Here is a 27,048-nt window from a genome sequence, read left to right as displayed (position 1 = left end):
CCCTATCCACCCCCCACCCCCTAACAGACCCCGGACTCCCATGCCCCATCCACACCCCCTGCTCCCTGACTGCCCCCTCCAGAGACCCCTGCCCCTAGCCACCCCCTCCTCGGGATCCCACTCCCTATCCAACCCACTGTGCTCCCTGTCCCTTGACTGCCCTCACCCCTTATCCAACCTCCCTGGCCCCGGACCCCTTACCATGAGGCTCCAAGCAGAGCCAGATATGCTGCCCCATGGGAGCACACAGCCCCGCCCTTCAGAGCACTGTGTGCGCGGTGGCAGGGCTCTGGATGAGCGGGGAGCGTCTTTCCCTCCCCACGGAGCCAAACACTGCTCCGCGGGAGCGCACAGCCCCAGCCCCCAGAGGGCTGCGCGTGCAGCAGCAGGGCTCCAGGGGCAGGGGGGGAAGGCGGGGGAGGGGCTGGAGGCTTGCTGCGCTTGGCCGAACACTCCGGCCCGGGAGTGCGGACCCTGTGGCTTGCCGCGCCGGCAGGATTTTTAATGGCACGGTGGAGTCCCGGCAGGCCGCAGCGTGCCATTAAAAATCGGCTCACGTGCCGTCTTTGGCACGCATGCCATAGGTTGCCGACCCCTGCACTAGAGCATGAACACATTCTGAACTGTGATTCTCAGTCTTGCCTCATTGTGTGCCTGATGCATAAGCACAGGTCAAGTACAGATAAGAATCTATTAGCAGAAAAATAGGATGAAATATTTTACCTGTGGTAGCCATGATTGTTGATGGAAATGTTGAAATTTCAGGATCTATAAGCAACCAAATCCAACAAGGACTTTTAAATAGCTTTTTCAGTACAGCAATGTCATTTATTATTTCCTGAAAATAGAGCCACTAAGGGTTCCAAAGGCACAAGGCAATTTACAAAACCTCACACTGATCTTTCAGAGAAATCAATATAATCAGGAGATGCAGAGACTCATAAGGAAAAGCTGAAAGCCATTCTTCTATGCATGCCGTTCTAACAGGTGATTATGGGGGAGCATGCTAACAAGTAAACAAATGTGGTCAACCTAAGGGTTGTGTGCAACGTTGCTACAGATATTCAAACCCCCTGACATCATCACTTGTTTGGCAAAACTTAGGCCAGGTTTAAATATGTGTTCTTCAGTTGGTTTGATGCTATTGACCAGGTTCTACAGCCAGAACAAGTCCCCTCTCCTTTCCCCTGTGTATTCTGGGGACACCAGAAAGCCACTCCCCCACTGGAGTCTTCCATACACCATTGAGGGGCAGGCCACATTCAGCTCAAGGAGAAGCCCAAAGGGAGGAGAGTAGGTCACCAACTTTCCCTGGGTATGTCCAAGGTAAGCATGATGTCCTTGAAACAGGAGAGGAGGACCAACTGCTGTGAAGGTGAAGAGGATGAGGGTTCTTTTTCTGTATGACAAGAATCTTCAATCAGGGGCTGTGCTGTTGACCGCTCCTGTCCATAAAACACTGCAGGTTCATGTGCCCACAGTAACTTGGACTCTGTAGGGTTCGTATAATTCTAGTGAACACCAAGGAGGAAAGGGAATCATTTAGGCTGCTACAAGGGTGCATAACTAGGAGTAAAGCCTTGAAACTGAAATTCTGATATATACTGCAGAATGCACTGCACTGTATCTGAAAAAGCCACTATATGTTAGTTAATAGGAGACAGCAGGCTTCTCTGTGCAGATTGAAATTTCTTCTTGTTTCATCTGGTACTATTTTTAGCTTCCATATAAGGAGAGATTAAAAATACTGGGAATATTCATCTTTGAAAAGAGATGACTGAGGAGGGATATGATAGAAGTCTATAAACTCATGAATCGTGTGGAGAAAATGTATAAGAAAGTGTTATGTACCCTTTCACGTAACACAAGAAACAAGACTCGCCCAATTAAATTAATAGGCAGCAGGTTTAAAACAAACAAAAGGAAGTAATTCTTCACACAACACACAGTCAACCTGTGGAACTCATTGCCAGTGGATGTTGTGAAGGCCAAAACTATAACTAGATTTAAAAAAAAAGTTCATGGAGAATAAATCCATTAATGGATATTAGCCAGAATGTCAAGGAAGCAACTCCATGCTCTGGGTGTCACTAAGCCTGTGATTGCCAGATGCTGGGACTGGATGACAAGAGATATATCACTGGATGATTGCCTAGTTCTGTTAATTCCCTTTGAAGAATCTGGCCTTGGACACTGTCGGAAGACAAGATATTGGGCTAGATGGACCATTGGTCTGACCTAGTATGGTTATTCTTATGTTCTTAAATTTAATATAACCCATACCCGGATTAGACGAATGACTTAACAGCAGCACTTTTCATGACCATTTAAGTGTTCACTGCCTCTCACACCATTGGCCTACAAGGGCACTGGACACTCCTTTTTCCAAGTTCAATATGCACCGATTCTTCTATATACATACAGACCTACATAGACACATACATATATACATACAGGCAGATCACTCAACAAATCACTGAAATGTAGTCATCTCTAGTGTGGAACACACTGGAGTATTTGCTCCAACAATACTACTCAACAGCAGCAAGGTTTGGGGACGTGAAGAATAATTTGTCTAGCTGAAACTATCAGCAGAACTGACAGTGGCAGAAAGCAAGAATTTGGTCAAAACAGATGCCTGAATTAACAAGCAGACTGTTGTGAAATGTGCCATCAACTCTTTAAAAATCACAAGTGTATAGGACCTCGATAGTGTGCCTAATCACATGAATGAAATGTTGTTAAGAGCACAGTAGCCACCTAATGTTCTTCTCAGGCATAAGTTCAATACTGAGAGCCACCTATTCAACTGCCAACCCAAACTTCCAGAAGCACCTTCAGTGATCCTTAAAATACCTCCCATTCAAAGAGTAAGTAGGCTCCCTTCTGCTTAGCTTATGAGAATTAGCTATGATAGATCACAGCTCAAAATGGTGCAACTATGATGGTAGCACCACAATTAAGTCTTTTGTTATTTTCTGAACTTCTGATAATTGCACAAAAGCAGAGTATTCTAACTATGCTGTTCAGTCCATCCAGAAATGCTATGGCAAGTTTGGGTGCCCACTATTCCAGCAGGAAAACAGAGCATTAGAAACTTGTGCACCTATATGGGCGCACCAGTTGGAAAACAAACAACACAGTACTAAATGTAGTGAAGAGTAATTTATCTTACCTTTTGTAGCTGTGGTTGTAAAAGCTGGAAATGGCCCTTTGTTATATACATGGCCTGGGAATAGCCAAATAAAATCAGTTCTTAAATAAGACAATAAACTTGTGTTTATAATAAGATCTTAAAAATAATTCACTTGTGGTGTGCCACAAGGTAAAAGCATCACATTGCAGCTATCTCAGTACCACTATGATATTTCCTTTTTAAAAAAAAATCATAAGTTTTTGCATAGAGGAGCACTATGTTGGTATTAGTCAATCCTATAGTCAAGTTTGGAAATCCTTGATTGGATTGATTGTTGATACAACTTCACTGTGGGGCTGACATTATCAATATTTGGGGTTTTAAAAGAAGATTACTTTAAAAAAATCTTTTCAGTTATTTTAAATTATATACATCTGACAATCCCTCCACACACTTATCTCCCCTGCAGAAACCTTTCAAAATGGCTGAGATTTGAATCTTGGCATGTAAACATTCTTCACTGGGAAGCACACCCAGAACTAAATGTGACCAACACTGGCTGCAAAGCAACAAAGTCATTAACATTTGAAAGTTAAGACTGGACATACATAGTAGGAATTGGTCACTAAGGAATGAATCATGTCCCCATCACAGCGACAAATACAAAGTCTGTGCACTAGGGAGGAACGAGGGTGGCAGAGAAACAGTGCACATGCATCTGAGTGCCAGTGGACTGCTACCCCTTCCTTAATTACGGAGTGGGAAAAGAGATGCCCCACAGCCATTACAGCATCCCCAGGAATGCAGTTACTCTCTAGGCTGCTATGACCCCATGTCCATGAAGGCTTTCAACTACGTAATGCACTTTTAAAAAAAATATAAAGTCCACAGCTTGTTCAGCTTCTAGTGAACATTGAATTAAAGGTCCTTTTCTATCTCAAAAAACTGAATTAGGGCCCCAACTTCACAACTCTTAAAAAAACACCTTGGCTTATCACAGAGGATAAAATAAAATCCGTAGTGCTTTCAAAAAAGATTAAAAACACTTCGAAACAGAGCTTTCTTAAAGAAAAGTCTAATCAGACCATCTTATATCAGAAGCTGTCAGGCTGTGTTTGACAAGATCAGAACTGATAATACTACAAAAGTGAAAATACAAGTAGATGTACTACACAATAACGATTTCAGCGAAGCTCCAAAAATCTTTATAAATACAGCCATTGGAAGGACGATCTTGAGTCAGGAAGGATTTTTACTCGTTATGTGTAGCGTAACTGTCATAGTTGTCTCTGTAGGACCCTCCTGATGACCTGTCACCATAGCCACCTTGATTCCTGCTGCTGCTATAGTAGTCTCTAGACCCATTATATCCACCACTTCTGGAATCGAATCTGCTTCCTCCATAGCCTCTGTCTCCACCTCCTCTAGAGAAGCCATGGCCCCCTCGACCTCTGCCTCCACGGAAAAAGCCTCTGCCACCTGATGAACCCCCTCTATATCCACGGGATCTGTTTTCGGATGATTTACCTGCCTGGTCAACTCTAATTTGACGCCCATCAACAGATTTTCCATTCATGGCCATCATTGCATCTTTAGCATCATCTATGTTCTCAAATGTGACAAACCCAAAGCCTCTGGACCGCTGGGTCTCTCGGTCTTTCACCACGACCACTTCAGATATCTGTCCGTATTTGGAAAAGACTTGCTCCAGTGACTGTTCATTGGTATCAAAACTCAGTTGCAGGGCAGTTCCCCATTCATCTCCCACAATAGTGGAATCCAAGGCACCCAGCTGGTGTTAATGGAATGCAGAGGGGGCTCCACCCATCCTACCTATTGGTTTGACTGTCTTCAGAGCCTTTTTCATCCCTTACTCTCACTGCACATAATCTGGCCTTAACTCTCAGAGGTTTGACTTTCCAGACAGCTTCACTGCGCACATGCATGCCTTTCCCCAGGAGTGCACACTGAAAAGTGCTTGTTAATAATAATGTAATGGTGCCTTGTAGCTAAGCCAGTGTATACTTAGCTCAAGACTGTTGCAGGCAGTGGTGTAAGAGTAAATGGAATGAGTTTCCTTCCACATGTGCGGAAGCCAACTTTTTTTTTAAGCTGTTGTAGTTTATATTTGACAGATCCTTAGCACAGTTAAGATCTTACCTTGAAACTGCGAACGCAGTATTGCCTGACACATGCTCATGTAAGTTCTATACATACAATCTTGTATTTCCCTGAGCCTGGTATTTTTTTTCTTTAAGTTACAGAAAGCTCAATGCATTCTGTGTTCTGAATATTTTAGATTTCAGATGTGTCATAATTAAAGATGACTTACCAGAAGAAATTACTATTTCTCCCGATGAAATATTCCACGTTTTATTCCCTTGGAAGGGAAAACTACACATGCACCAGAAAGTCTGATTAGTGTCTGACTGGTTTGTACTTTGTATCTTCAGTATTGATCTCAATTCATAGAAACCTTCACCATCTTTTAGATTTTCAGCTTCAATAGATATTCCTGAAAGTAAGATGGAAAAGCCATTAGTCCTTCTTTTATGCCCTGTCCCATAAATCAGAACTGTGCGAAATGCTAGCTCTGAAAAACAAACCCATACAGCTTAAGGTTTCTTAACTCAGATCTGGTACAAAGATTTAATCAGATAAACATGATTGTTCCAAGTTGTCATTTCCATGAATGGAATTGTTGCAAGGGAGCCATCACTGCTTGTCAGCTGTTCTTCACTGGAAGTAGGGATGTTCCTTCTGCACTGAAACGAGTACCCACAACCCTCCATCTAACATGCATAATGCAGCACCAATTGCTTTTCTTTTGGCTTATAAGAATATTATTTCTGATTAACATTTATTACCTCCAAATTGGTCTTTAAGAATCTCTCTATCCACATACCATGTGAGGCTCGGCTTGGGAAATGCCTTCCTTACAATACAGGTAAGACTAGCCTATAGGATAGTAAGAATAAGTCAAGTTATTAGTCTAAACATTTCTGACTTGATTCGCATTACTGAAATATTCATTACAAAAATAATAATAAAAAATTGTACTAACATATTGCCCATTCCCATTTAGTAACAACCATTTACTTCTCTTTTAGGATGATGACATTTCTTATCTAGTTCTTTCTATTTCTAAAGTAAAGGTAAGATTTATCAAGCTCAAGGGACTGCTAAATGGAATGTATAATCATTTCACCCTCAATATAGATCTTTGAGTGAAAGCTGGGCCAGGTTGGGAGGATTTAAATTCATTATCCAATTCTGTTAGTGGCTTGAGAGAGATGGGATGGTGTTCTCAGTACTGTTCCTAGCAGATAGATAGATATCCATATTAAAAAAACCCAAAAAACAATTGTATAAGGAAAGAATTCAGCTAGGTCCAGACAATGCACTAAAGAAAAAGGGAAGTTTAGGGCACTGCCTCCTTTATTTCAGATTTCCTGATAGGTCCTCAGAAAGACTGCCTGGCATAAGGATGTGCCAAGTACATAGAACTAGCTATCATAGAACTGGGCACACATATGTCAAAGATTACAGAGACACCATAAGCCTATGTGTTGCACCCTACGTTGAATAGCAAAGGACAGAGCATACTTACTCCCAAGCATATGACACATTTACCCCCTAATTGGGTTTCGTGGCAGACAATAAAAGGCAAAGACTGGGTAGACCTGAAGATTGGACTAGCCTCTCTCTAGAGGGGGTGCCTCCACATTGGGGCATAGGCATATCAATTGACAGTGAGCATGTGGAGCCTCATCATGCCAGTGCTGCCTGTGCGTTGCACTAGATGAATTTTGTTGTAACATTTTGAAGTGCTAAAGGAAGCTCGGCCTTCTTCTACTTTAAAAGTAAGAAGCTTCTTTTATTATGGGGTAGCCACACACTACACATCCATCCCTTCTGAAGAAAGCAAGGCATGTAAATTGACACCAAATGCGTCACAATGGTTACAAACCACACATTCAGGATGGAGACTGAAATATTTTTCTTGTCATAAGTCATCTCTGAAATCATGCTGTACTTGATTTTTTTCCTTCTGTTCTCCTCACAGCCCTTTGTCCTTTCTTAACTATAATCTCATTTATCAGTGCTTCTTAATGGCAAGTGCTGTCCAGACTGGATTTTATTCCTTTGGGGGGGCTAAAACAGAGGAGGAAGGTATTCAATATTTGGAGGTGCGGGAGAAGAAGTAAAACCTCTTGAAAATAAGCAGAATGGTGCAAACGAGACTGTGGTATTGAAAATTCAGCACTGAAATAGGTCATGGGGGAAATGATGACAGTTCTATGCGTTGTGTCTGACATGTGGCTAATCTGAAAGCAGGATGGATGTGGCTTATGTAGGTTAGAACAGACTCTTCAGTTCACAGAACTTATTTCAGGTGTCTACGTATCAAAAGGTTAAAACTGGCTGGTCAAAAACTATGCAGACAGATTTCATGAGAATGCTGTCATCAGTTGGTCATTGGGCGACTGATCCGTTTTATACTAAATATGATCTGAGGTGTAAGATTTGGGTAAAGATTCCGCTGACAACGTGAGCCATGTGCCCTAGCTACATTACTGTGGGCAGAGGGTAGTGATAGATGGAGAGATGTGCCTTAGAAACTCAGTAGGGCTGCCATTAGGCAACGAGTGTGGCAATTTAAGACACAGGATGCACTTTTCAAACATAAGTCGTGGTATTGTGTCACCTCTACATGGACACCTCCACCTTAATCTTGGCAGAGGCGGTGAGTTGTATGGGCCTGTGGTGCCCAGGCTCCAGCAATATTCAGGGCCTGGGGGCCCGGCTCCACCAATGTTTGGGGCCGGGTCTCTCCCACGGCCTCGTCTGCCAGTTGGGGGTAGCCAGGACTGGTCGGAGCCCAAGGGAAGTTAGAGTAGCTAAAGGGCTGTTTCAACTTGCACTGGCTGGTAAAAAAGCCCCAGGGAGACTGTTACATAACTGGAAACAACTTGAGTACAAAGTGGAATTCCAGCTCCTTTTAAAAAATACTGATTCCACAGCCACTTTTGCCTAGCTGTGCTCAGTGACGTGGCAAACATGCTATTCAATGTCTTTAGGCAGTACTACTCCCAGCACGCTAGTGCCTGCAGTTCATACAATCAGCTGGCTTTCCAGGAATCTATCCATGTGGAAAGACAATCTCCCTGCCTCCTTCCACCAGCAGATAACAGAAGGAAACGTGATTGGGTAACACAATAATTGAGTTATGAGTTTTCTATAATTGGAACATCGCTATTGCAAGAACCTAGGGTTTGGCTTAAAATCTCAAGGAAAAACTGAGCTTCACACCAATTTCGAAAGTGTTTTCAATGGTTTGGGATGGACGTAGCTGGGGAAAAACAGCAGCCTCATCCCGATCAATCCAGTGACAAATTCATCAGGCCTAGGGTTTGGCTGAAATTCTTCTTTCGCCCAAGAGGCCCACTAGCAAAGGATTTGGATTTGCATTTTGTCTATTTTTCACAAGCTTACCAGTTCTGTTATCTCTGATTTTGTTCGTGCTCATCTCCCCTTACCCTACACCCCCAAAGGCCATGCAGAATTGTTCCCTACAGTAAACACCAAACTTTGGTATTTTGCCTCATCTCATTTTTACCCTATCAACAATCAATGTTAATCAACCATTAGTAGCTAATTATTCAAGTGATTTGGGGAACTTCCATCAGTTCCCCTGTGAGGCTGTTCCACAGCCAAATAGAGCTTTCTATAAAGACATTTTTTCCTGATAAACAGCCTCAATTTTCCTTTGTTCAGTTTCTTATCACCAAAACTGCTAGTAATATCCTCTTGGATCATCCTCAACAACTCCCTCCCGGATGCGTATGAAGGTGCAGTCAAGCGTCAACGTACTTACTCTTGCAAAAATGTTCTGGGATTTTTTACAATCAGTAGCAGGCAATAGTTGTTCTTTATGTCTAGTTAAAGCACACTGCTCCAAACCAATACGCTGGTTCACTAATAGCTCAGATGAACGAACATGAAATACTGAACTTAAATCACTGATGTGACTTCCTGTGGTCTCTGAGCATTCTGTCAATTCTAATCACTCACCTCCCCAACGCTGCCACTGGAATTATTTTGGAAGGTAATGGAGATTTCCGGCTTGGCTGAAAAGCAAATAAAATACATGTTAACGAAACTGACAGCAATAACCACAGTAATTTAGCTTCTCGGAAGAGTCTTAGTATTGTCTTTCCTAAAATTGATACCAAGATCAACATATGCCTTTTTTATAATGACTACATACATGTGTTGTTAGTACACACTAAATACTGATGAAGAGGGGAAGAGGCTGACACTTAGGATATACTAGAAGTAGCAATTACAAGATCTGTAACATATCTTACTGTTTTTAATGATTCTAGTATCTGAGACATATGTACTCAAGAAATTAGTTCATAACATCTTATATACAGAATGATGATGGTCATAGCCACAGGAGGAGGAAGACTAGGAGCATTTTCTTGCCATCAATGTACTTCATTTGAGTACAGGTGACTATACTAACATGAGCTTGCATATATTTTTAAGCCTGTCTAAATGATTTTTTTTCTTTTTAAAACAAGTCGCTGAATTATCATTCAAAAATAAAAGGTGCATTCTTGCACCAGGGAATGGTCAGGTCACTAATAATGTCTAAGGACTTATTGGTTTAGTTATCAACCCTTCAGACAGATTGTGGCTAGTGAACAATGAACCTCAAAAAATTTGGACTAAACCACCCCCCCAAAATTAAATGCGTATCTCAACAGTACCTTACTCTCTAGCCCTCTTTTGGCTGCAAAACTGGACTAGAAATCTCAGGTAACCAAGGGTTTCTTCTGAGAATTTTGGTTCTTCCTATTTTCTGCTTACATCTTTCCAGATTTCAGCTTTGTTGCCTTTACTCTCTATCCCAAAATGTTTGCCCATGTCACCTCTATAGCACTATGGCATTACTTCACTGAGGAATTCTGCCCACATCTGTCTGTCACATCAGAATAATGCAAAGCTGTTGTGTTCAGATAAGTTCATCCACAACTTGGCTTTCTTTTGTCACATCTTATTGCTCTTGGAATCTTTTGCATGTGTATTCAGTTTTGCTGACTTGTTTTACTTGGACTGGCTCAGGTTTTACTTTCAGGGGTTTGGGTATTGCTTGTGTGTGACATGTTGTGGTTTGTTGGTTTTTCTGGTTTTTGGAGGGTTCTCGCTATTGTCTCTAGATATTGTACTGGGAGGCTGGTGCTTTTAGATATTCTGCTTCTTACCATAGCTTTAACTAGGCAGCACAGCAGAATGAACAACAACGGGCTGGGAAGAAAACAGCCACACTTTTTCAAACCTCAGAAATTTTGAATATTGGGTGAAGATTAGGCCAGAATTTATTATATCTTAGCCATTTTTGCCCACTTCCCTTGGATATATTAATTTTAAATCACAGCTGGACACATTTTTTCCCAAGTCCATGTTGGTTTCTGGCCATGCTATTTTCTCTGTTTCATGATATTCTGTTTAGTGTGCAACTATTCAATCCTGCATCTACAGGAAAATGAATTTTCCATCTAACTTCTAAGCTTCTATTAATTGTTTGGCATCCATTTAGCTTTCTAGGATCTTTACAGATGTTTTGGGACCAGGAGGAATTCAGTATCTAGCACAGTGATTTCTGCTGTTGGACTTTTATTTGACTGGTCAATCATTGGCAAGTTAAACTTGAAAAACAACAATTCTCGCTAACTTATCTCAGAGCACTCAGTTCGAGAAAAGGCACGTTCACTATGCACATAGTTCCAGAAGTCTTCTATTAACGCCCCTCAACTGCTTATTGATGTTTTACTGGGCATGAGGGGGAGCGCTAGATAAATCCATCAGGTCCCTGGCTTTGCTTTTATATCATATCTTACTTGAACTGTAACATAGACCCATTATAACACTTAATTGCTATCATTGACTCTTACACACAGGGTCATAGTCTCTGCTGTGCCAAGTTAGAACGGGACACAGCAGTGAGATGGGGAGGGCTGTTAGGGAGAAAGCTACAGCTCCCTCATTCTCTGTCCAGCTCCAGTGCAGTATCCATAGTGGAGGGGCTGCTGCAACCTGAGATGGCTAGTTGTCATCCCCAAGTGACCATATGAGATCTGGGGAGTGCTGAATTGGTGTGCTATGGCCACTCCCCCTGCTTGCCCCATCCCAGCTCCTATGCTAGGAATGAATGATGCCTATTAGGGACTCTAATAGCAATAATTGTATTCAGTCTCTGCTCCTTCTGCACCATGTCTGAGGTGTAAAAGGAGAACAGCTGGACAGAGTGTATCCCATAGTATTGTATACAGCACATATACCGACACTGCTCCCAGGTAATAAAAATATAGACATACACATGCACCATAGTGGAGGAGAAAGGAGAGTGAACACTTGTCTTTTCACCTGATAAAATATTAAATATAAACAAGGGGAAAGAGAAGCAAGCTTCAGTCCCTCTGATCTGCACTCTGTTTGCCTTCTGAACATGTGTGACTAAGATTTGAGAGACCTCAAGTCAGCTTCTGAATCCCCCTCCAACCTTTCTGCCGACTGGGAACCAGGAGGGGAAGAGTGCCCAAGACAGAAGCTATATAAGGCACAGTGCCCTTCTCCTCCAGTCCAATTGCTGGGGATTGGGCTGAGGCTACTGCAGGGCCCTCAAAGAGCATAACAAAAGGTTTTGGTTTGTCTAGTTTATTCTGAAGTCTGCTCTGCTTCTGCCCCCTCCCATTTCCTGCTAACATGCTGGTGTACGTGTCTCTGTGCACAGCCACCCTGACACAAGTTTACATGAACAGCAAGCAAAGGATATTAATGTCTTACTTATCATACGCAGAACAAGGGGCTATTCTAATTGCAGTGGTTTCAATACTTTTCAGTGCTCAAGGGACTATCCAGGTTACACTAATTATTTGTCAAATGTCACTTTTTAAACGTAAAAGCCATTTCTGATTCACACAAGCACAAGAGGAAATCTCAAACCATCAACTTCTATTTTTGTGTCTCACCTCAGCGTGTGACAGCCCAAAAGAGTTTCCTTTTTTGAAAAATATTGCTTCCTGCTGAATCTTTGCATTCTGAGCATCGGCCCAGTGTGAGATGTGTTGAGACTCCTGAGAGCAGGTGGTTATATAATGGATATGTTGACAGCACCTCCACAAGATGCTCATTCATTTTAGCAACCCTGGAGTTGTACCTTCAAAGACTCAGTGTACTATAAGCAAATTAATCCCTCTCACAATTCCCCATGTCTTTGACACAGCAAACAATGCTGTCCACTTGTATTTCAGCAGTAGATTTCCTACACTGTTTGAAACAGAACAGACCATGATTTGACAAAATAGTGATATGGGATGCCTCATTTTGTGGGTGCCCAGTCTGTGACAACTTAAAAGGCTCTGATTTTCAGAGGGTGCATGGATCAGTAATTTTCTGAGAATCAGGCCCTTTTAATGTGTTTCAGGTTAGGCCTTAAAAAAAAAAAGCACCCAAAATCACTAATCACTTACTAAAATCTTAGCCGTGATATATAATTGAACTGGTCATAAGCCAATAAGGGCTACAATTTTATATGATCTCAGTAACAAGGGCACAATGAGCTTGACTGTGAATGTGCATGAATGCCCAGCTGTTACCATGCAAACTTGCACATACAGATGAGCTACTTACACACCTGTTTGCATGTTGAGTGTCTATTTGTATACCCAGTAAGGTACTTTCCACAGACTCGTTCCTCCGTGTTGCAGGTGTTGGCACCAATCATTGGAAATTTGGTCTTAAATGTTTCTTAAGAAATGTGGATTTATTTTCTGAAGTAATTCACAAGAACAAAATGGCTGTCTGCGTAGCATGAATCACAAGTCTTTATAATGCAAAAAGGAAGAGTCGTCATAAACCGCTTACCAAATACTTTCACTTTGGTGATGTTCGTCAGGATTCTTTCAGGATGGTACATCACACGGCAAGAGAACACCTTGCCATCGTCAACAATTTTGATTGGGGAAATCTTTAGTGCATTGTCTGGACCTAGCTGAATTCTTTCCTTATACAATAGGCTATCAGTCTTATTCACATCCTGGTGGTAGAACTCTTTGATTATAAGAGTTGTTCCTTCACGTCCATTTTCCCCCTGTTTAAAACACAGACAGATGTTTCTTTCAGTCACAAACTCCTCCCTCCCTCCATCACAACCATTTCCTTCTCACCTTCTTTGAGTCAAAGCCTCAGGGATCATTCTAGGGTTGCAACATTTAAGCTTAGCACTCATATAGCCTTTTCAATTCCTGGATCTCAGAGCATGTCACAAAAATGGTCATGATCTCCATTTTACATATGGAGGAAATAGACACAGAGTAGCTGGTTGAGAAGATTATGATCAAGTCTCCTGAATTGTAGTCCTGTGGCTTAGACATGAACCACATTGTGTCCTTCCCACCTACAGCTACCCTTCCACACAGTGTTGAGCAACTTTAGCACATTTAAGACTAGAGAAAAATTAGAGACTTCTCTTAATCTTTTGATTTTTTTTTTTTCTAGTTGCACCAAACTCATTGAAAAGCCGAACTTCATCATCTTTTTTACTCCTGTGTGCCAGAGCTAGTAGCAATGCCTATAGTTAAGATTGATTCCCTTTCTCTGTGCATTTGTACACACACAATCTCAACATGTGCCATGTACTTGCACAGTCTGAAATGAAGAACCTTTGCTCTTTTTTCCAATTTATAGTTTGAATTAACATCACCAAATATAAATTAGCACAATGTGAAGACTTGCCCTACAAAATTTCTAAGTTTAGGATAAATGTAGTATAAGGTGATCCAAACTGATAGCCAAAGGGGATAAAGCCACTGGAGAAAATAAAACTTATGCTTATATTTGAAGGTCAGATTAACAAAGACACTATCAATTAGAGGTTTTCAAGAGTAACCGGTGCCAACAGATATAAACCCCCAAAAGAACAAACAAGGTACTGAAATTAATGAGCAGTGCCAAGGACGTAGTTTGCTCATTTTCATCTCTGAACTACTGAAAGTAATCTTACAAGACAAAGTTGGAAAAAATAGAAAGATTCCTGCAAAAAGTAACATGCAATGCATAAAATAACTTGTTCAACTCCAAGCCAAGAGCTTCTAAACTTGTTTTGTATGTGTTTTCACATGCCTAGGCAACTGTGTTTGAGAGCTCTTTTGTTCTCCCCATTCTTAAATTGAAAGTTAGCAGCGAGCAAAAATATCCATATGTAGTCTCACTTTCTGTTTCTGAAATCACCAGATACATTACTTATCAAACAACCAGGAGCAGCTCAGTACATTATGAGATAACCCTGCATGATGTTGAACATTTGGTAGTGCTCCAACAAAGCAAGAATTTAACAACTTTTAAAAAAAAATGATGCAGAGGGTTGTTGTTTTTTTTAATTTGGTTATTCAATTTACCAATTTCTCTACCCTTTCCAACACTCTCTTTGGTTTCAATTATTTTGTCAAAAATTAAACCACCATAGCAATGTTTTTTCTTTGTTCTCTAACACACTGTTTCCAGTGATATGTATGCTGCTTGTCAACTGTGGAGACACTGCATTTCTAGCTTTTCCTCCCTGTTGTCACAGTCTGATGTTTACTCAGGTACTGATATTACCTATACCTTTTGTCTAACAAACCTTTACTTTAACTGTTTGCAGTCCCCTGTGCAAAGTATAACATTTCTATTTGCTATGTTTTTTCCTTACTTTGTAACCAATAATGGAGGGTAGTTATACTTACCATTAGCCATTTCACAGGATACTTGGACAAATTTACAGAAGTCATGTTCTCAAGGCATGGAATTTCCAATGTTTCGTTTAATAGCATTTCCACGACCCTATAGTGCTTCTCATCTTTTATAATTGTGGCAAAAAACAAGAAGAATAAAGAAAATTATTAGCACAATATGTGGTGTGCTTTAAAACAAAATATGCATTGCTCTGCTGTTCCTATGCTGTTGATTGTTTAAACATTCAAGCACAGTAATCTTTTACAGACTTATTTGCTAACTGAAAACCACAGTCCCAATTCTGCAAGCAACCCTATGCCTGAAATTGCCATTGAATTTAACAGGAATATTGTAATGGAGTACTTGCAAAATAAATTCTGCTAGTTGTATAATCAAGATTTACTCTCAGAAGGAAAGGAGGAAAAAACTGAGTTTGTTCCTTCCTTCTGAGACACATAAGAGTCTGAAACTTCTAATTTCTTCTACTGGAATAAACCTTAACACTAATTTTTCCATCTTTGGTACTTTTCATCTGAGGATCTCAAGGAGCTTTACTAACACTGAGTAAGCCTTGCATCATCTCATACGAGTTAAATATATTCCCTGTTTTACCAATAAGGAAAGAGACAGAGGTGTTGAGCAAGTTGATCCAGGTCACATAGACAGTGGCACAGCTAGAAATGGAGCACAGAACTCCTAACACCCCATCCTTGTTCTACCATTGATTCTTTCTTTTTAATACAATCATGTTGTTTTTTTCCCTTCCTATAGCAGCTTTGCCCAGGAAAGTTTTGTTTAGTAATCACACAACAAAATTTAGATATGGATGCAACAGTCTGAGCACACATTCCTTCTCTCATAACAACAGTACACTTGAAATAGTAATAACTAGGGCTGTCAAGTGATTAAAAAATTTAATCGCGATTAATCGCACTGTTAAAGAATAATACAGCACCATTTATTTAAATTTTTGGATGTTTTCCAAAAGTAGCTCAGTGGTTTGAGCATTGGTCTGTTAAACCCAGGGTTGTGAGTTCAATCCTTGAGGGGGCCACTTAGGGATCTGGGGCAAAAATCAGTACTTGGTCCTGCTAGTGAAGGCAGGGGGCTGGACTCAATGACCTTTCAAGGTCCCTTCCAGTTCTAGGAGATAGGTATATCTCCAATTATTATTATTAATTACCACACATAATACAAAGTGTACAGTGCTCACTTTATGTTACTATTTTTGACTATGAATATTTGCACGGTAAAAAAACAAAAGAAATAGTATTTTTTCAGTTCACCTAATACAAGTACTGTAGTGCAATCTCTTTATTGTGAAAGTGCAATTTACAAATGTAGAATTATGTACAAAAAAACTGCACTCAAAAATAAAACAAACAATGTAAAACTTTAGAGCCTACAAGTCCACTCAGTCCTACTACTTGTTTAGCCAATCACTCAGACAAACAAGTTTGTTTACATTTTCAGGAGATAATGCTGACAGCTTCTTATTTACAATGTCACCTGAAACTGACAACATGTGTTTGCATGGCACTGTTATAGTCGGCGTCGCCAGATGCGCTCAAGATTCATATGTGCCTTCATGCTTCAACCACTATTCCAGAGGACATGTGTCAATGCTGATGACAGTTTTGCTTGATAACAATCCACAGCAGTATGGACTGACACTTGTTCATTTTCATCATCTGAGTCAGATGTCACCAGCAGAAGGTTGATTTTCCTTTTTTGGTGGTTCGGCTCTGTCATTTCCATATCAGAGTGTTGCTCTTTTAAGACTTTTGAAAGCATGCTCCACACCTCATCCCTCTCAGATTTTGGAAGACACTTCAGATTCTTAAACCTTGGGTTGAGTGCTGTAGCTATCTTTAGAAATCTCACATTGGTACCTTCTTTGCGTTTTGTCAAATATGCAGTGAAAGTGTTCTTAAAATGAACAACATGTACTGGGTCATCATCTGAGATTTCTATAACATAAAATATATGGCCAAATGTGGGTAAAACAGAGAAGGAGACATACAATTCTCCCCCAAGGAGTTCAGTCACAAATTTAATTAACATATATATTTTTTTAATGATCAACATCAGCATGGAAGCATGTCCTCTGGAATGGTGGCTGAAGCATGAAGGGGCATACAAATGTTTAGCATATCTGGTACATAAATACCTTGCAATGCCAGTTTACAAAAAAGCCATGCAAATGCCTGTTTTCACTTTCAGGTGACGTTGTAAATAAGAAGAGGGCAGCATTATCCCCTGTAAATGTCAACAAACTTGTTTGTTTTAGCGATTGGCTGAATAAGAAGTAGGACTGAGTGGACTTGTAAAACTTTAGAGCCTACATTGTTTTGTTTTTTTGAGTGCAGTTATGTAACAAAATACCTACATTTGTAAGTTGCACTTTCACAATAAAGAGATTGCACTACAGTACTTGTATGAGGTGAATTGAAAAATACTATTTATTTTATCATTTTTACAGTGCAAATATTTGTAATAAAAATAATAATATAAAGTGAGCAGTGTACACTTTGTATTCTGTGTTGTACCTGAAATATATTTGAAAATGTAGAAAAACATCCACAATATTTAATAAATTTCAATTGGTAGTCTATTGTTTAACATTGTGATTAAAAGTGTGATTAATCTCAATTTATTTTTAATCACAATTAATTTCTTTAATTAAGTTAACTGTGATTAATCGACAGTCCTAGTAATAACTAAGTGTCTGCACTCAGCTTCTTTTCCGCCAATATTTTCCACCATAGTGTCCGCACTTCAAGGCTGAAATACAGGCATTAAAGGGTAGAGCAATTATATAACTAACTAAATACAAATGTGGATCAAGAAATACCATCAAACACAAGATCCTTTTTTTTTTTTAAAGCTGAAGCTCTGCTCTGATGTATGGTCAGACACCCATGCTAGTTTTATCAGTTCCCTCAGTGTCCCTGGATATGATTCCTGTAGTGGTACTGCTGAATTGTCTGCAAGACCCGGTGGGGTGGATGGGACTGCTGAAGCTTAACTCCATTTGCTTCTCTGAAGATTCACTGTTCATCCTTCCTAAGGCTCTGCAGTGCAAGGTCACCACACCAGGCTGTTTTCTCTCCTGTTCCCCATGTTTCAGGGGCCAATAGAGGGGGCTGACATATTTCAGTCTGCAGCATCAATGAACGGACTACTGTCAATTCTATTGCTCCTCCTAGATTCTGTTATCTTTGTATTTCCAGAGCCTGGATGAAACCCAGCTAGTTTAGGATCAATCCAGGCAATACAAAGGTGATGCTGGTAGACAGGAAAAAGCATATTGTAGAAATGATAGGGATAAGCCTGCTTCCTATATATTGGTACATCATCACAAAATCTTATCTGTTCTGTTACTTTTCTCAGGTGACAGCAAAGGCCCACTGAATCTTTATGACTAATCACGGGGTTTGCAGTTCTTCATTCTAGTAAGGATTTTTCCCATTTATCCATGCCCTTGTCACCTCCAGGCTGATGAATGATATACGGTCTACTTAGCAATGTCTTTGAAGGCCACCTGGAAGTGTTAGCTAGTACAAAATGCAGCCTTCTGCCTTTCCTATAGGAAGGCAATAGTGCATGCTGACTAGAAGCTCTTCAGCTCTGGAACTAGATTCCACTAGTAGATTCATCAAAGGTACATCTAGCTCACATAACCGTGTGCTAGACTTTTTCCTTTTTGCTTTTCCTCAGTCACAGGTTCTTAGTCTTCGTGGGCTCTCTGTGTCTGACAGTTGTCTGCAATGACAATTCTCACATCTGGAAGCGAAGTGCAGCGTTACAGCTGGCGAGGAGCCGGCGAGCAGCCCATGTCATGAAAGCACTGATTTGCAACCCTCAGAATGTTCTGCGGAAGCTCAAAAGAGGAAGCTGTTGTATGTATTTCAATGGGGGAAGGACCACTCAAAAAGGTAAATGTCACTATCACTGCATTACAAAAGGGCACTGATCAGCTTTTCATGATAGTCCAGAAAGGGGAAATAGTACAGCAAAAGATTCACTCCATATACTTGAGAAATTAAACTGTCTGGGTGAGTCAGCAGATAAGTTACAGGTCATGCAGCAGGCTACAGGCAGTGAGGTTTAAATAAGGTCAATAGACAAACAGGAGAGCTATTTAAAACATGAATTCTTGACATAGGAGGTATTTTTGAAGACTACCTCTCTGCATTCTCACAATCCTGTGTCAACAGTTCTATTTTCCCTGCAGTTCTTTGATTCAGTTCTCTGGTAACAAACTGTCTGCTATGGTCCTACGTGATTGCCATTCACCATTTTTGTCTCCCTTAAAATATACATTAGCAATAGGCATACTGATAAATGTAGTAATATGTTTGGCTTGCTCTAGTAGGGGGCAGAGCACAGCTTGCTGGTTTGTGCTGTTTCTGCAAAAAGCCAGTCTGAAACTCACTGAACGTGAACAATAGTTGTCCTCATTTTAACCTATGTTGATGGTAATGCTAATGTTGGGCAGGTCTGCATCAGTAAGGAGAAAGGCTTCATTTCTTTAAGAAGGAGAGAGAAAACCCAGCACAATGAATAAGCTTTTAGTCAAATGCTTATCTAGCTATTCCCTTCATTTCCTCCACCCAGTGCTCTCCACAATCTAGGGCTGTACCATAGCCATGGCATGGAAGCAGAACTTTCCATCCCACAGGGGTGTCAGAAGTGCACCTTGGCTATAGCACAGAGTGCTGGTGCAGTCCTTTTCACAGTGGCTGGTGGGTTTATAACCTCTCTTTAAGTTATACTCATTCATTATTAACATTCTTTATAGTCTCAATTCTCTTCCCTAGTTTATTTGATCTGCCTTTTGCTGTTAGTCAAATGGCAAGAAGATCCCCAAAGAGGAGACTATGCAGTAACTCCAAGGAACCTCCTGCACCCATGAGTTAAGATGGAATCTTCTCAATGAACCAACAATTGCCATTTCAACCCTAGTATTCATATTTTTGATCCAGAGTGATAGTTTGTCCTTGTTTGTTTCAGCAAGTCCATGCAGATGGGTTTCTTGAGACTGGTCAGCCCAGATGTTAGTCCATGAAACTTAAAAAACAAATGTGAGCGACTCAAAGCCACATTCTACATATGTAATCATAGCAACAACTCCAACCTGGAGAGACTCAGTTTCAGTTTGCACATCCCAGCATATGTGCCCTTTTGGTAAAAGATCTAACTTAGAGCCAAATTCTAAAGCCACTGAGTCAACAGTATTTGCCCTTGGGGCAGGTAGGTGACCCTTAATGCAGCAGCTGCCATTCTGTTTTGTGCCTCTTTTCTATCCTACGCAAGGACAAACATGTCGCTATCTTTTACCTTTCCTATACCCTTCAAATACTCCTCAGGGTCTGCATGCACATGAATGCAGTACACAGGAGAACAAGTACAACAAGTTACATAGCGCCCAAGCAATGGCAAATCAGAGTCCTCACTGCCATCTTCCCTGTTTCATTCCTGTAGTTTGTTAAATACTTGAAATCACATATTTCAGTTGTTTTTTAAGCAACCTAGAAAACCCAGCTGATATGGACAACTAAATTCCTTCCTAAAATAAAAATAGCGCATTTCTTCACTTTTTTCATGTTATCTGAAAACAGGCAAAACTAATGTGATTTCTGATTTTCATTCAGATCAAAACTTTGAGCCAGGTTCCCTAACCTTCCAGCAAACTGGACCAAGTTCCTAAGCATCATATTCATGATTCTGGGTGGAAATCAGGTGGAACTCATTAACCTCATATGGCTCAGAGATGAAACTTGGCAAGTTCAGCAGACTTTAGTTTTTGAGCTAGTTCAAACTCAGGACTGGTATGAATTCATCCAAATCAAAACTGGAACCTCTGCATACCAAACCTACTGACCTCCAATAAAGCAACTGTTCAACAAGAACTGAACTGTCACTCGCATGTAGTCAGCCAGCCCTGCCTTTGCTTCTACTATTTATTAGCTGTTTCTAGGAAGCATAGTGCAAGTTTGAGAGCTGGCTCAGAAAACGTTTGAATCCCCATTTCCCAAACATACCCTTCAACTGAGGAAGTTAGCTACCTGTAGACATTGCAGCCTGGTTTTCAAAAACACCCAGCATTAACACTACACACATCAGTCTATGGGAATTGAGGGTGTTCAGCCCTTCTGTTGATCAGTCTCTTTACTAATAATTTCAACACACACAGAGTATAGTATGTTTGGAAGACAGGTGTCCTCCATCCCTAGGATGCTGCATGGCCCAGCCCATTTCCCAATTACCATTCTCTGTCCAGTATATCATAATTGTCCCTGATGAACACACATCATCCCTCCTCCCTGCCACTCACCTGGTTCCTTCCATCAACCTGCTCCAATATTCCTGCCCAGAAGTTAAATTGTGCTATGCTTCTCACCAGGTACTGTTTACATACGGAAAGGCAAGACATACCAGGCTCTCGGACAACAGCTAAACCAGAGATAGCAACCTGGCTAAGCAGCAGAGGTACAATACAAGTGCACATCTGGAATTACAGAGCAAATTGAATGTAGCCAGGCAAAAATATTCACAACATTTACTTGTTCTGTTTTTTTCCTTAAGTGTTCCCAAAAAACAATAGGTATCTTAATATCACTTACCTTCTGCCTTGATAGTAAGATTAATTTCCGCAGCCTTTGTCCCATATGGGTAGGTAGCAAAGCTACACTCATACTGCCCACTGAGTGAGAGACTAACGTTACGCAAATGTAGACTCCACCGTTGGCATTCCACCAGGTTTGCTCCGGCATCATGGGAACTCCAAGTCTTGTTAACATCTACCCAGCACTGGCGGGGAGTCTTACTGAAAGCCACTGAATAGTTATAAGAAGTCTTAGAAAAAGGTAAGTATGTAATGCCATACATAGGGTTATATACAGCTATTCTACTGGGTGGTGTATCATCGATCTTTGACCACTGTGTTTGTGTCAGATGGATCCAATCTGCGCTCAGGATGCTGCATTCCAGAGTCACGTCACTGCCAGGGAAAGCACGGACTGCTTCTGTGTTTATAATGGTGCCTTCAAGCTGGCCTTAAAAAGCAACAGAACAATTGTCAAGTCAAGCAATGCTTATAAACAACTCCCCTTTAAATCTTCTTCTCAACACTGTTTGGTGCCTTCACTAGAGAGACACCTATATAATAATAAGCTGGGGCCTAAAATACAGTACTGTAATATTAAGTACAGTGAGAAGGTTCAGCAATTGATGGAAATAGTAAATCATTAGTACAGATTCCAGAAAAGAAACTGGAGAAAAAAATAAGCAGTGACTCAAGTAGCTTGTACAGGATGGGAAGTGTTACTACATCATACTACCCAAAGAGAAAGGGGAGCTTAGTAGGTGGAGATCTTTCAAGAGATATGTAAAGCAGAAGCCAGGACTGCTTATTCCACAGCTCTCTTTGCAAGAACCAAGAAGTAATTAATCCTGCTTGCTAATTCTATTTTGTGCAATTGCATTCTGCCTTTTTCAATTACCCCTGCTGTTTTAATAGGAAAAGGTGTTCTTTTACATGGACCTTGCTGGGCAGCTTCTGCATTCCGCCGTGGAGGTTGTATTTCAGTGTTGGAGGAAGAAGCCTCCTCATGTATGGTTTGTTTATCAGTTTGTTAATTTTCTGAGGCACTTTGAGGTCCTTTGTGCACCATATATATACAGAGCTAATGCATTTGTGAAAGGAAAAGAAGTTTTCAGCCTTAAAAAAAATAAAAATAAAAATAAAAATAGCTGCTGCCACAGTGAAATTGACCTTTTCTCTTTCTTTTTCCTCCTGGGGGAAAAGAACTCTGTGATATATCTCCACTGTCTCTGTTGAGTTCCAAGGGACATGGAGTGCAGCATATTTATATGCATGAAGTTCCCAGGTAGCTATCAATTGATGACATTACACAGAGCAATCCCCTACAGCAGAACTCCACTTAACCAAACAACAGTGCCATACAACAAATACTTCAGATAAAAGGGTATTTGGCAGTCATGAGAAACTTTCAGAAAAAATGGATATGTATGAGCACCCTCAGGTGTAGGGCTCACTCCCCCCTAGCATTCTTTTTAGCCTCTCCCCTTCTTTAAAGACCACTTTGTAAATTCTCACTGTGCACCCCTTCCCCCCCCCCTTCCCAAATGGTTTAGCTACGGTCAGAGCCATATTTATTACATCTCTCTCCCAAGCTTGTTGTGCCTCCCCATACCCTGCAGCCAACACCCTCAGGTCATTTTATTCATTATGAATTTTTAAAGGGACATAGCAATTTGATTTTATGTTATATGTAACCATGTCAGGGATGGTCTGACTCTAGATAATACTTAGTCCTGCCATGAGTGCAGGGGACTGGACTAGATGACCTCTCGAGGTCCATTACAGACTTCTATGATTCTATGTTCTACAGTCCCCTAAATGCCTGTACAGACCAAGGACATGTAATGCAGCAGTGGACTCATTTGTCATTTACGCAGCGCTAATAGTGCTTTAGGATCTATATTGACAGCTATTAAGCCAAGATGCAGGCTCTGAAGGGCTTACAGTTGAATGCCCCTGTCCTGCAAGGAGTTCAGTGTGGAGAGGTCTCTGAACCCACAAGGAGCTCATTGCAGAAAAACTGGTTCTAAAATAATCAAAATATGAAACCAAGTGAATAGAGCATGAAAAGCAATGTGACTGAATAGTCAGGTTAAGTGCACTTAGCTCCAGCATTTTAATACCCCCATCATATACATCCTTTACAATAAAATAAAGGGGAGTAAGGTGGGCAAGTTAAGATTTAAGTGGAAGATTTGCCTAAACAAAAATCTCAGTATCTGTCCAGTATGACGACAGAGGCTGATCTAAGACCTCTACTTACTAAAGGCATCTGTTATATTCAAGAGGTACCATAACTTAAGTAGTTTCCAGACAGATAACTTGCAATGAAAATTATTTTTAATAGTACATATTAGAACAAAGAGCCACATCAAGCAGGAATTTGGGATAAACATTTTAATACTTCAACTTTTTTTTTTTAATAATTGCTTAACACAGCACCAAATCAACAGAGTCCATTTTATCTAAAGGTGTGCAGCAGCTCTTTTATCTTGGCACTGGAATCTTGCCAATTGTTTTAACAACTCCAATTTTACCCCAACATAAAAAAAAATAATTAAGATACAAGTATGTCCATACTTAACCCCTTTTCCTGCAAGATGTTCCACCCATTCAGAGTATCGTGCTGCATGGGCAACTCAGACACTTAAGTTTAAAGTGGAAGGACTATGTTGGCACCAGAATAAATTGGTGTGCACTGGGCATGATTAAATTTAGGCTGGAAATTAAAAGAAACTTTCTAATCATCAGAGGAGGGAGGGTCTGGAACAGCCTTCCAGTAGGAACTTTGAGGGCAAACAACCTAGGGACTTCTAAGAGGGAGCTTGATAAATTTATGAATGGGATTATATGACAGGCCTGTCTCCAATACTAGGGGACTGGACTAAATGAACCACAAGGTCTCTTCCAGTTCTGTTTTCCTCAGTGCTCTAATTTTTATTAGGGCAGAACACCTGTAGCTGCAGGGAACTTTAATGGGAGTTTAGCCTGGATAAACAACTGAAGGATTTTGGCGTAACTTCTGTTTTGTTGAGATTTAATATTGACAATTGTTTCTATGTATGTAATATGGATTTTCATTAGTCATCTTACTTGGCTCTTCTCTCTATCTAAACTAAACTAAGATTTTTTTTTTCATTTTTATCATCATCATCAATTTCCGTTACAGCAGTAGGAAATTTCCCGACCTGCTCCATCTATATGCAGTCATTGATAAACATACTCAGATACATCTTGCAGTACCTGGAAAATCTTTATTTTTTGAACTGGAAATTGGACTCAAGCCACAACATTCATACGCACACTCAGCCCTGGGTTTTAAGTACCCCAAAGGTCAGGATGCACAAATGAAGGGTTATGAGTTTCAGGCCCCGCTCTAATTTTTAACAAGGCTGGTTTTGATTAAGCTCCCCTGATACAGAAACAGTAGCTCTCCCTTCTCTAAAGTCTTATTCTAATATTCAAAAGGCCTTGCTCTGGGGGCATGTCTACATAGGAGCTGGGAGATGCAATTCCCAGCTTGAGCAGACATACGTATACTAGCTCTGGTTTATCTAGCAGGCTAAGAGCAATGTGGCCACAGCAGGGCAGGTGGCAGCTCAGGCTAAGTATATAGCCGGGAGTCCAGGTAGGGTGACCAGACAGCAAGTGTGAAAAAGCGGAACAGGGTGTGGGGGATAATAGGAGCCTATATAAGAAAAAGACCCCAAAATTGGGACTGTCCCTATAAAATTGGGACATCTGGTCACCCTAGGTCCAGGTGGGACTGTACTCAGTCAGCTAACTTGAGCTGTTGCACTCGCTACCATGGTCACATGGCTCTTTTTGATGTGCTAGCTTGAACAGAGCTAGTGTGTGTCTGTCCGTCCGTGCTGGGAATCATACCTACCAGCTGCTGTAGAGACATACTCCCAGTGACAACCTTGTGTTGCAAGCCCTTAATACAGTGCACAGACGGGAAAAAAATCTTTCCAGGGTTTCCAAGCTGTCAGTATCATGGTTCTGCAATTAATGGTCACGTTTCGGAGGGGAGGGGAAGAGGAAGTTAAAAACCCACACAATTAGGAGGGAAGCACTCATTTCTAAAACATATATTCTGCTAAAATGAGTGAGTTCTTTGCAATGAGAGAAACTGTGAAAATGGCTTACAGCTTTGAAAAAGCTGACTTGCTAGTCAGTACATCTAGTTAACATTTAATAGTAGTTATCTGTATCTTACTGTAACTATGAAAAAGTTGCCTTGAAACACAATATCACTGTTAGCAGTTTGATTTTTGCCTTAATGTGAAATTTAAAACAGGTTTTTCCAAATTAAAGAAGCTCAGTCCATAAAACACTTACTTACCAGCAACACGATGTGTTAGGATGAACAAATACAACGCACAGGGAGGCCACCTTTTCTCCATCTTCATCGCTTGGTGTTACATTAACATTTCCATAGTTGTCTTAGTAAAGGAAGCCAAACCAGTCTACTTTACGCGAACACGTCTGATCAACCCAGACACACCATTTCAGTATGGCTTCAGAGAAGAGCAACGTCGACAGGAAACTGAGGTTTTCACATCTGGTGTGTAAAATTAGTTCATCTTTTAAAACCTTTCTGTAAAGATCATGCCTAATTTATTCAAAATATAAACCCTAGATGCGCTCTGAAAATGCTGTCTAAACAGTAAATTGAAAACCACATATATTCTACAGCTCACATCCAAAACTCAGTGCATGGTCTTATTCTCTATATAGAACTCCAGAATGGACACAGTTATTAAGATAAATGTAAACTTCTTGAAAATAGCCTAAATGTTTAAGAAGTGTATATTATGTGCTGTATAGAGCAGGGGTGCATTGTAACTAACAGAAATGCAACTATTTGCTGTGCAGTGTACTCCTACATTTTTAAGAACCCATCAATGAGCAGACAGGAATTTTGTTCTCAAAGTTAATTCAACCTCTCAGGCCCGATTGAGGCGAGCAAATTTTACTATTGATGAACACATCTGTACTATAATGTTAATTGCCATGATGCGGAACACGGTTTGGACTCCGCGTAGAGCAGGAAAAACTCTGTTCAACATTATGTGAGCTAACAGCATCTGTGTTGCTAAAACCATTACTATTACTACTGCTAATAACAGTTGAAATCAATGGGACTGCTCTAATTTGTAAAGATTACTCCTGTAAGTAAGGGCTTGCAAAATCAGGCCTTCAGAAAGCTTTTCATGGCAGGGACTTCATGTTTATTTGTTTTGGTAAGGTCCACATGCATCTATGGCACTACATAAAATATCGGTGAATCAATCTATTTGTCCATTCTTCTGTGTTTTTTCCTTCCCATGTGCCTCCAGAGTAGTTTTGGTGTACAACCTACATGCTACATTCACTGGTCAGAGAATTAGTGCATTGGAGTATTTCCAGTTATACTGATTGTTTTGTTTTCGTCTTGTTTCCTGTTCAATTATTTGCCACAGTATCACAAACTGCAGAATTGCGAGTGAAAGTTTAATTAGTGTGGTAAACCCTG

General features: G+C 40.6%; 2 protein-coding genes across 2 annotated transcripts in view; both read right to left on the bottom strand.

Moving 5' to 3' along the window:
• CD96 (CD96 molecule) overlaps positions 1–25,990 on the bottom strand; it is a 41,554-nt gene extending 15,564 nt beyond the window's left edge. The window contains exons 1-9 of the mRNA XM_045001883.1: positions 25,876–25,990; positions 21,550–21,981; positions 14,932–15,044; positions 13,073–13,298; positions 9,212–9,267; positions 6,004–6,094; positions 5,469–5,651; positions 3,176–3,229; positions 724–768 (exon numbers count right to left, since the gene is read on the bottom strand). Coding sequence (XP_044857818.1) covers positions 724–768; positions 3,176–3,229; positions 5,469–5,651; positions 6,004–6,094; positions 9,212–9,267; positions 13,073–13,298; positions 14,932–15,044; positions 21,550–21,981; positions 25,876–25,942 — 1,267 coding nt within the window. The 5' untranslated portion in view covers positions 25,943–25,990. The remainder of the gene's footprint in view (positions 1–723; positions 769–3,175; positions 3,230–5,468; positions 5,652–6,003; positions 6,095–9,211; positions 9,268–13,072; positions 13,299–14,931; positions 15,045–21,549; positions 21,982–25,875) is intronic.
• On the bottom strand, positions 3,995–5,082 carry LOC123378159 (cold-inducible RNA-binding protein-like). Its single transcript, XM_045031651.1, has 2 exons — positions 5,011–5,082; positions 3,995–4,928 (listed from the first exon to the last, which is right to left on the bottom strand). Exons 1-2 carry the CDS (start codon positions 5,080–5,082, stop codon positions 4,389–4,391), a joined length of 612 nt encoding a protein of 203 aa, XP_044887586.1. The 3' UTR covers positions 3,995–4,388.
• Positions 25,991–27,048: the final 1,058 nt, after the last annotated feature.

This window comes from Mauremys mutica, chromosome 1 (genome assembly GCF_020497125.1).
Source record: "Mauremys mutica isolate MM-2020 ecotype Southern chromosome 1, ASM2049712v1, whole genome shotgun sequence".
NCBI classification, from domain to species: Eukaryota; Metazoa; Chordata; order Testudines; family Geoemydidae; genus Mauremys; species Mauremys mutica.
The sequence above is the reverse complement of the archived record's forward strand: the minus strand, read 5'-3'. Positions and strand labels throughout refer to the sequence as shown.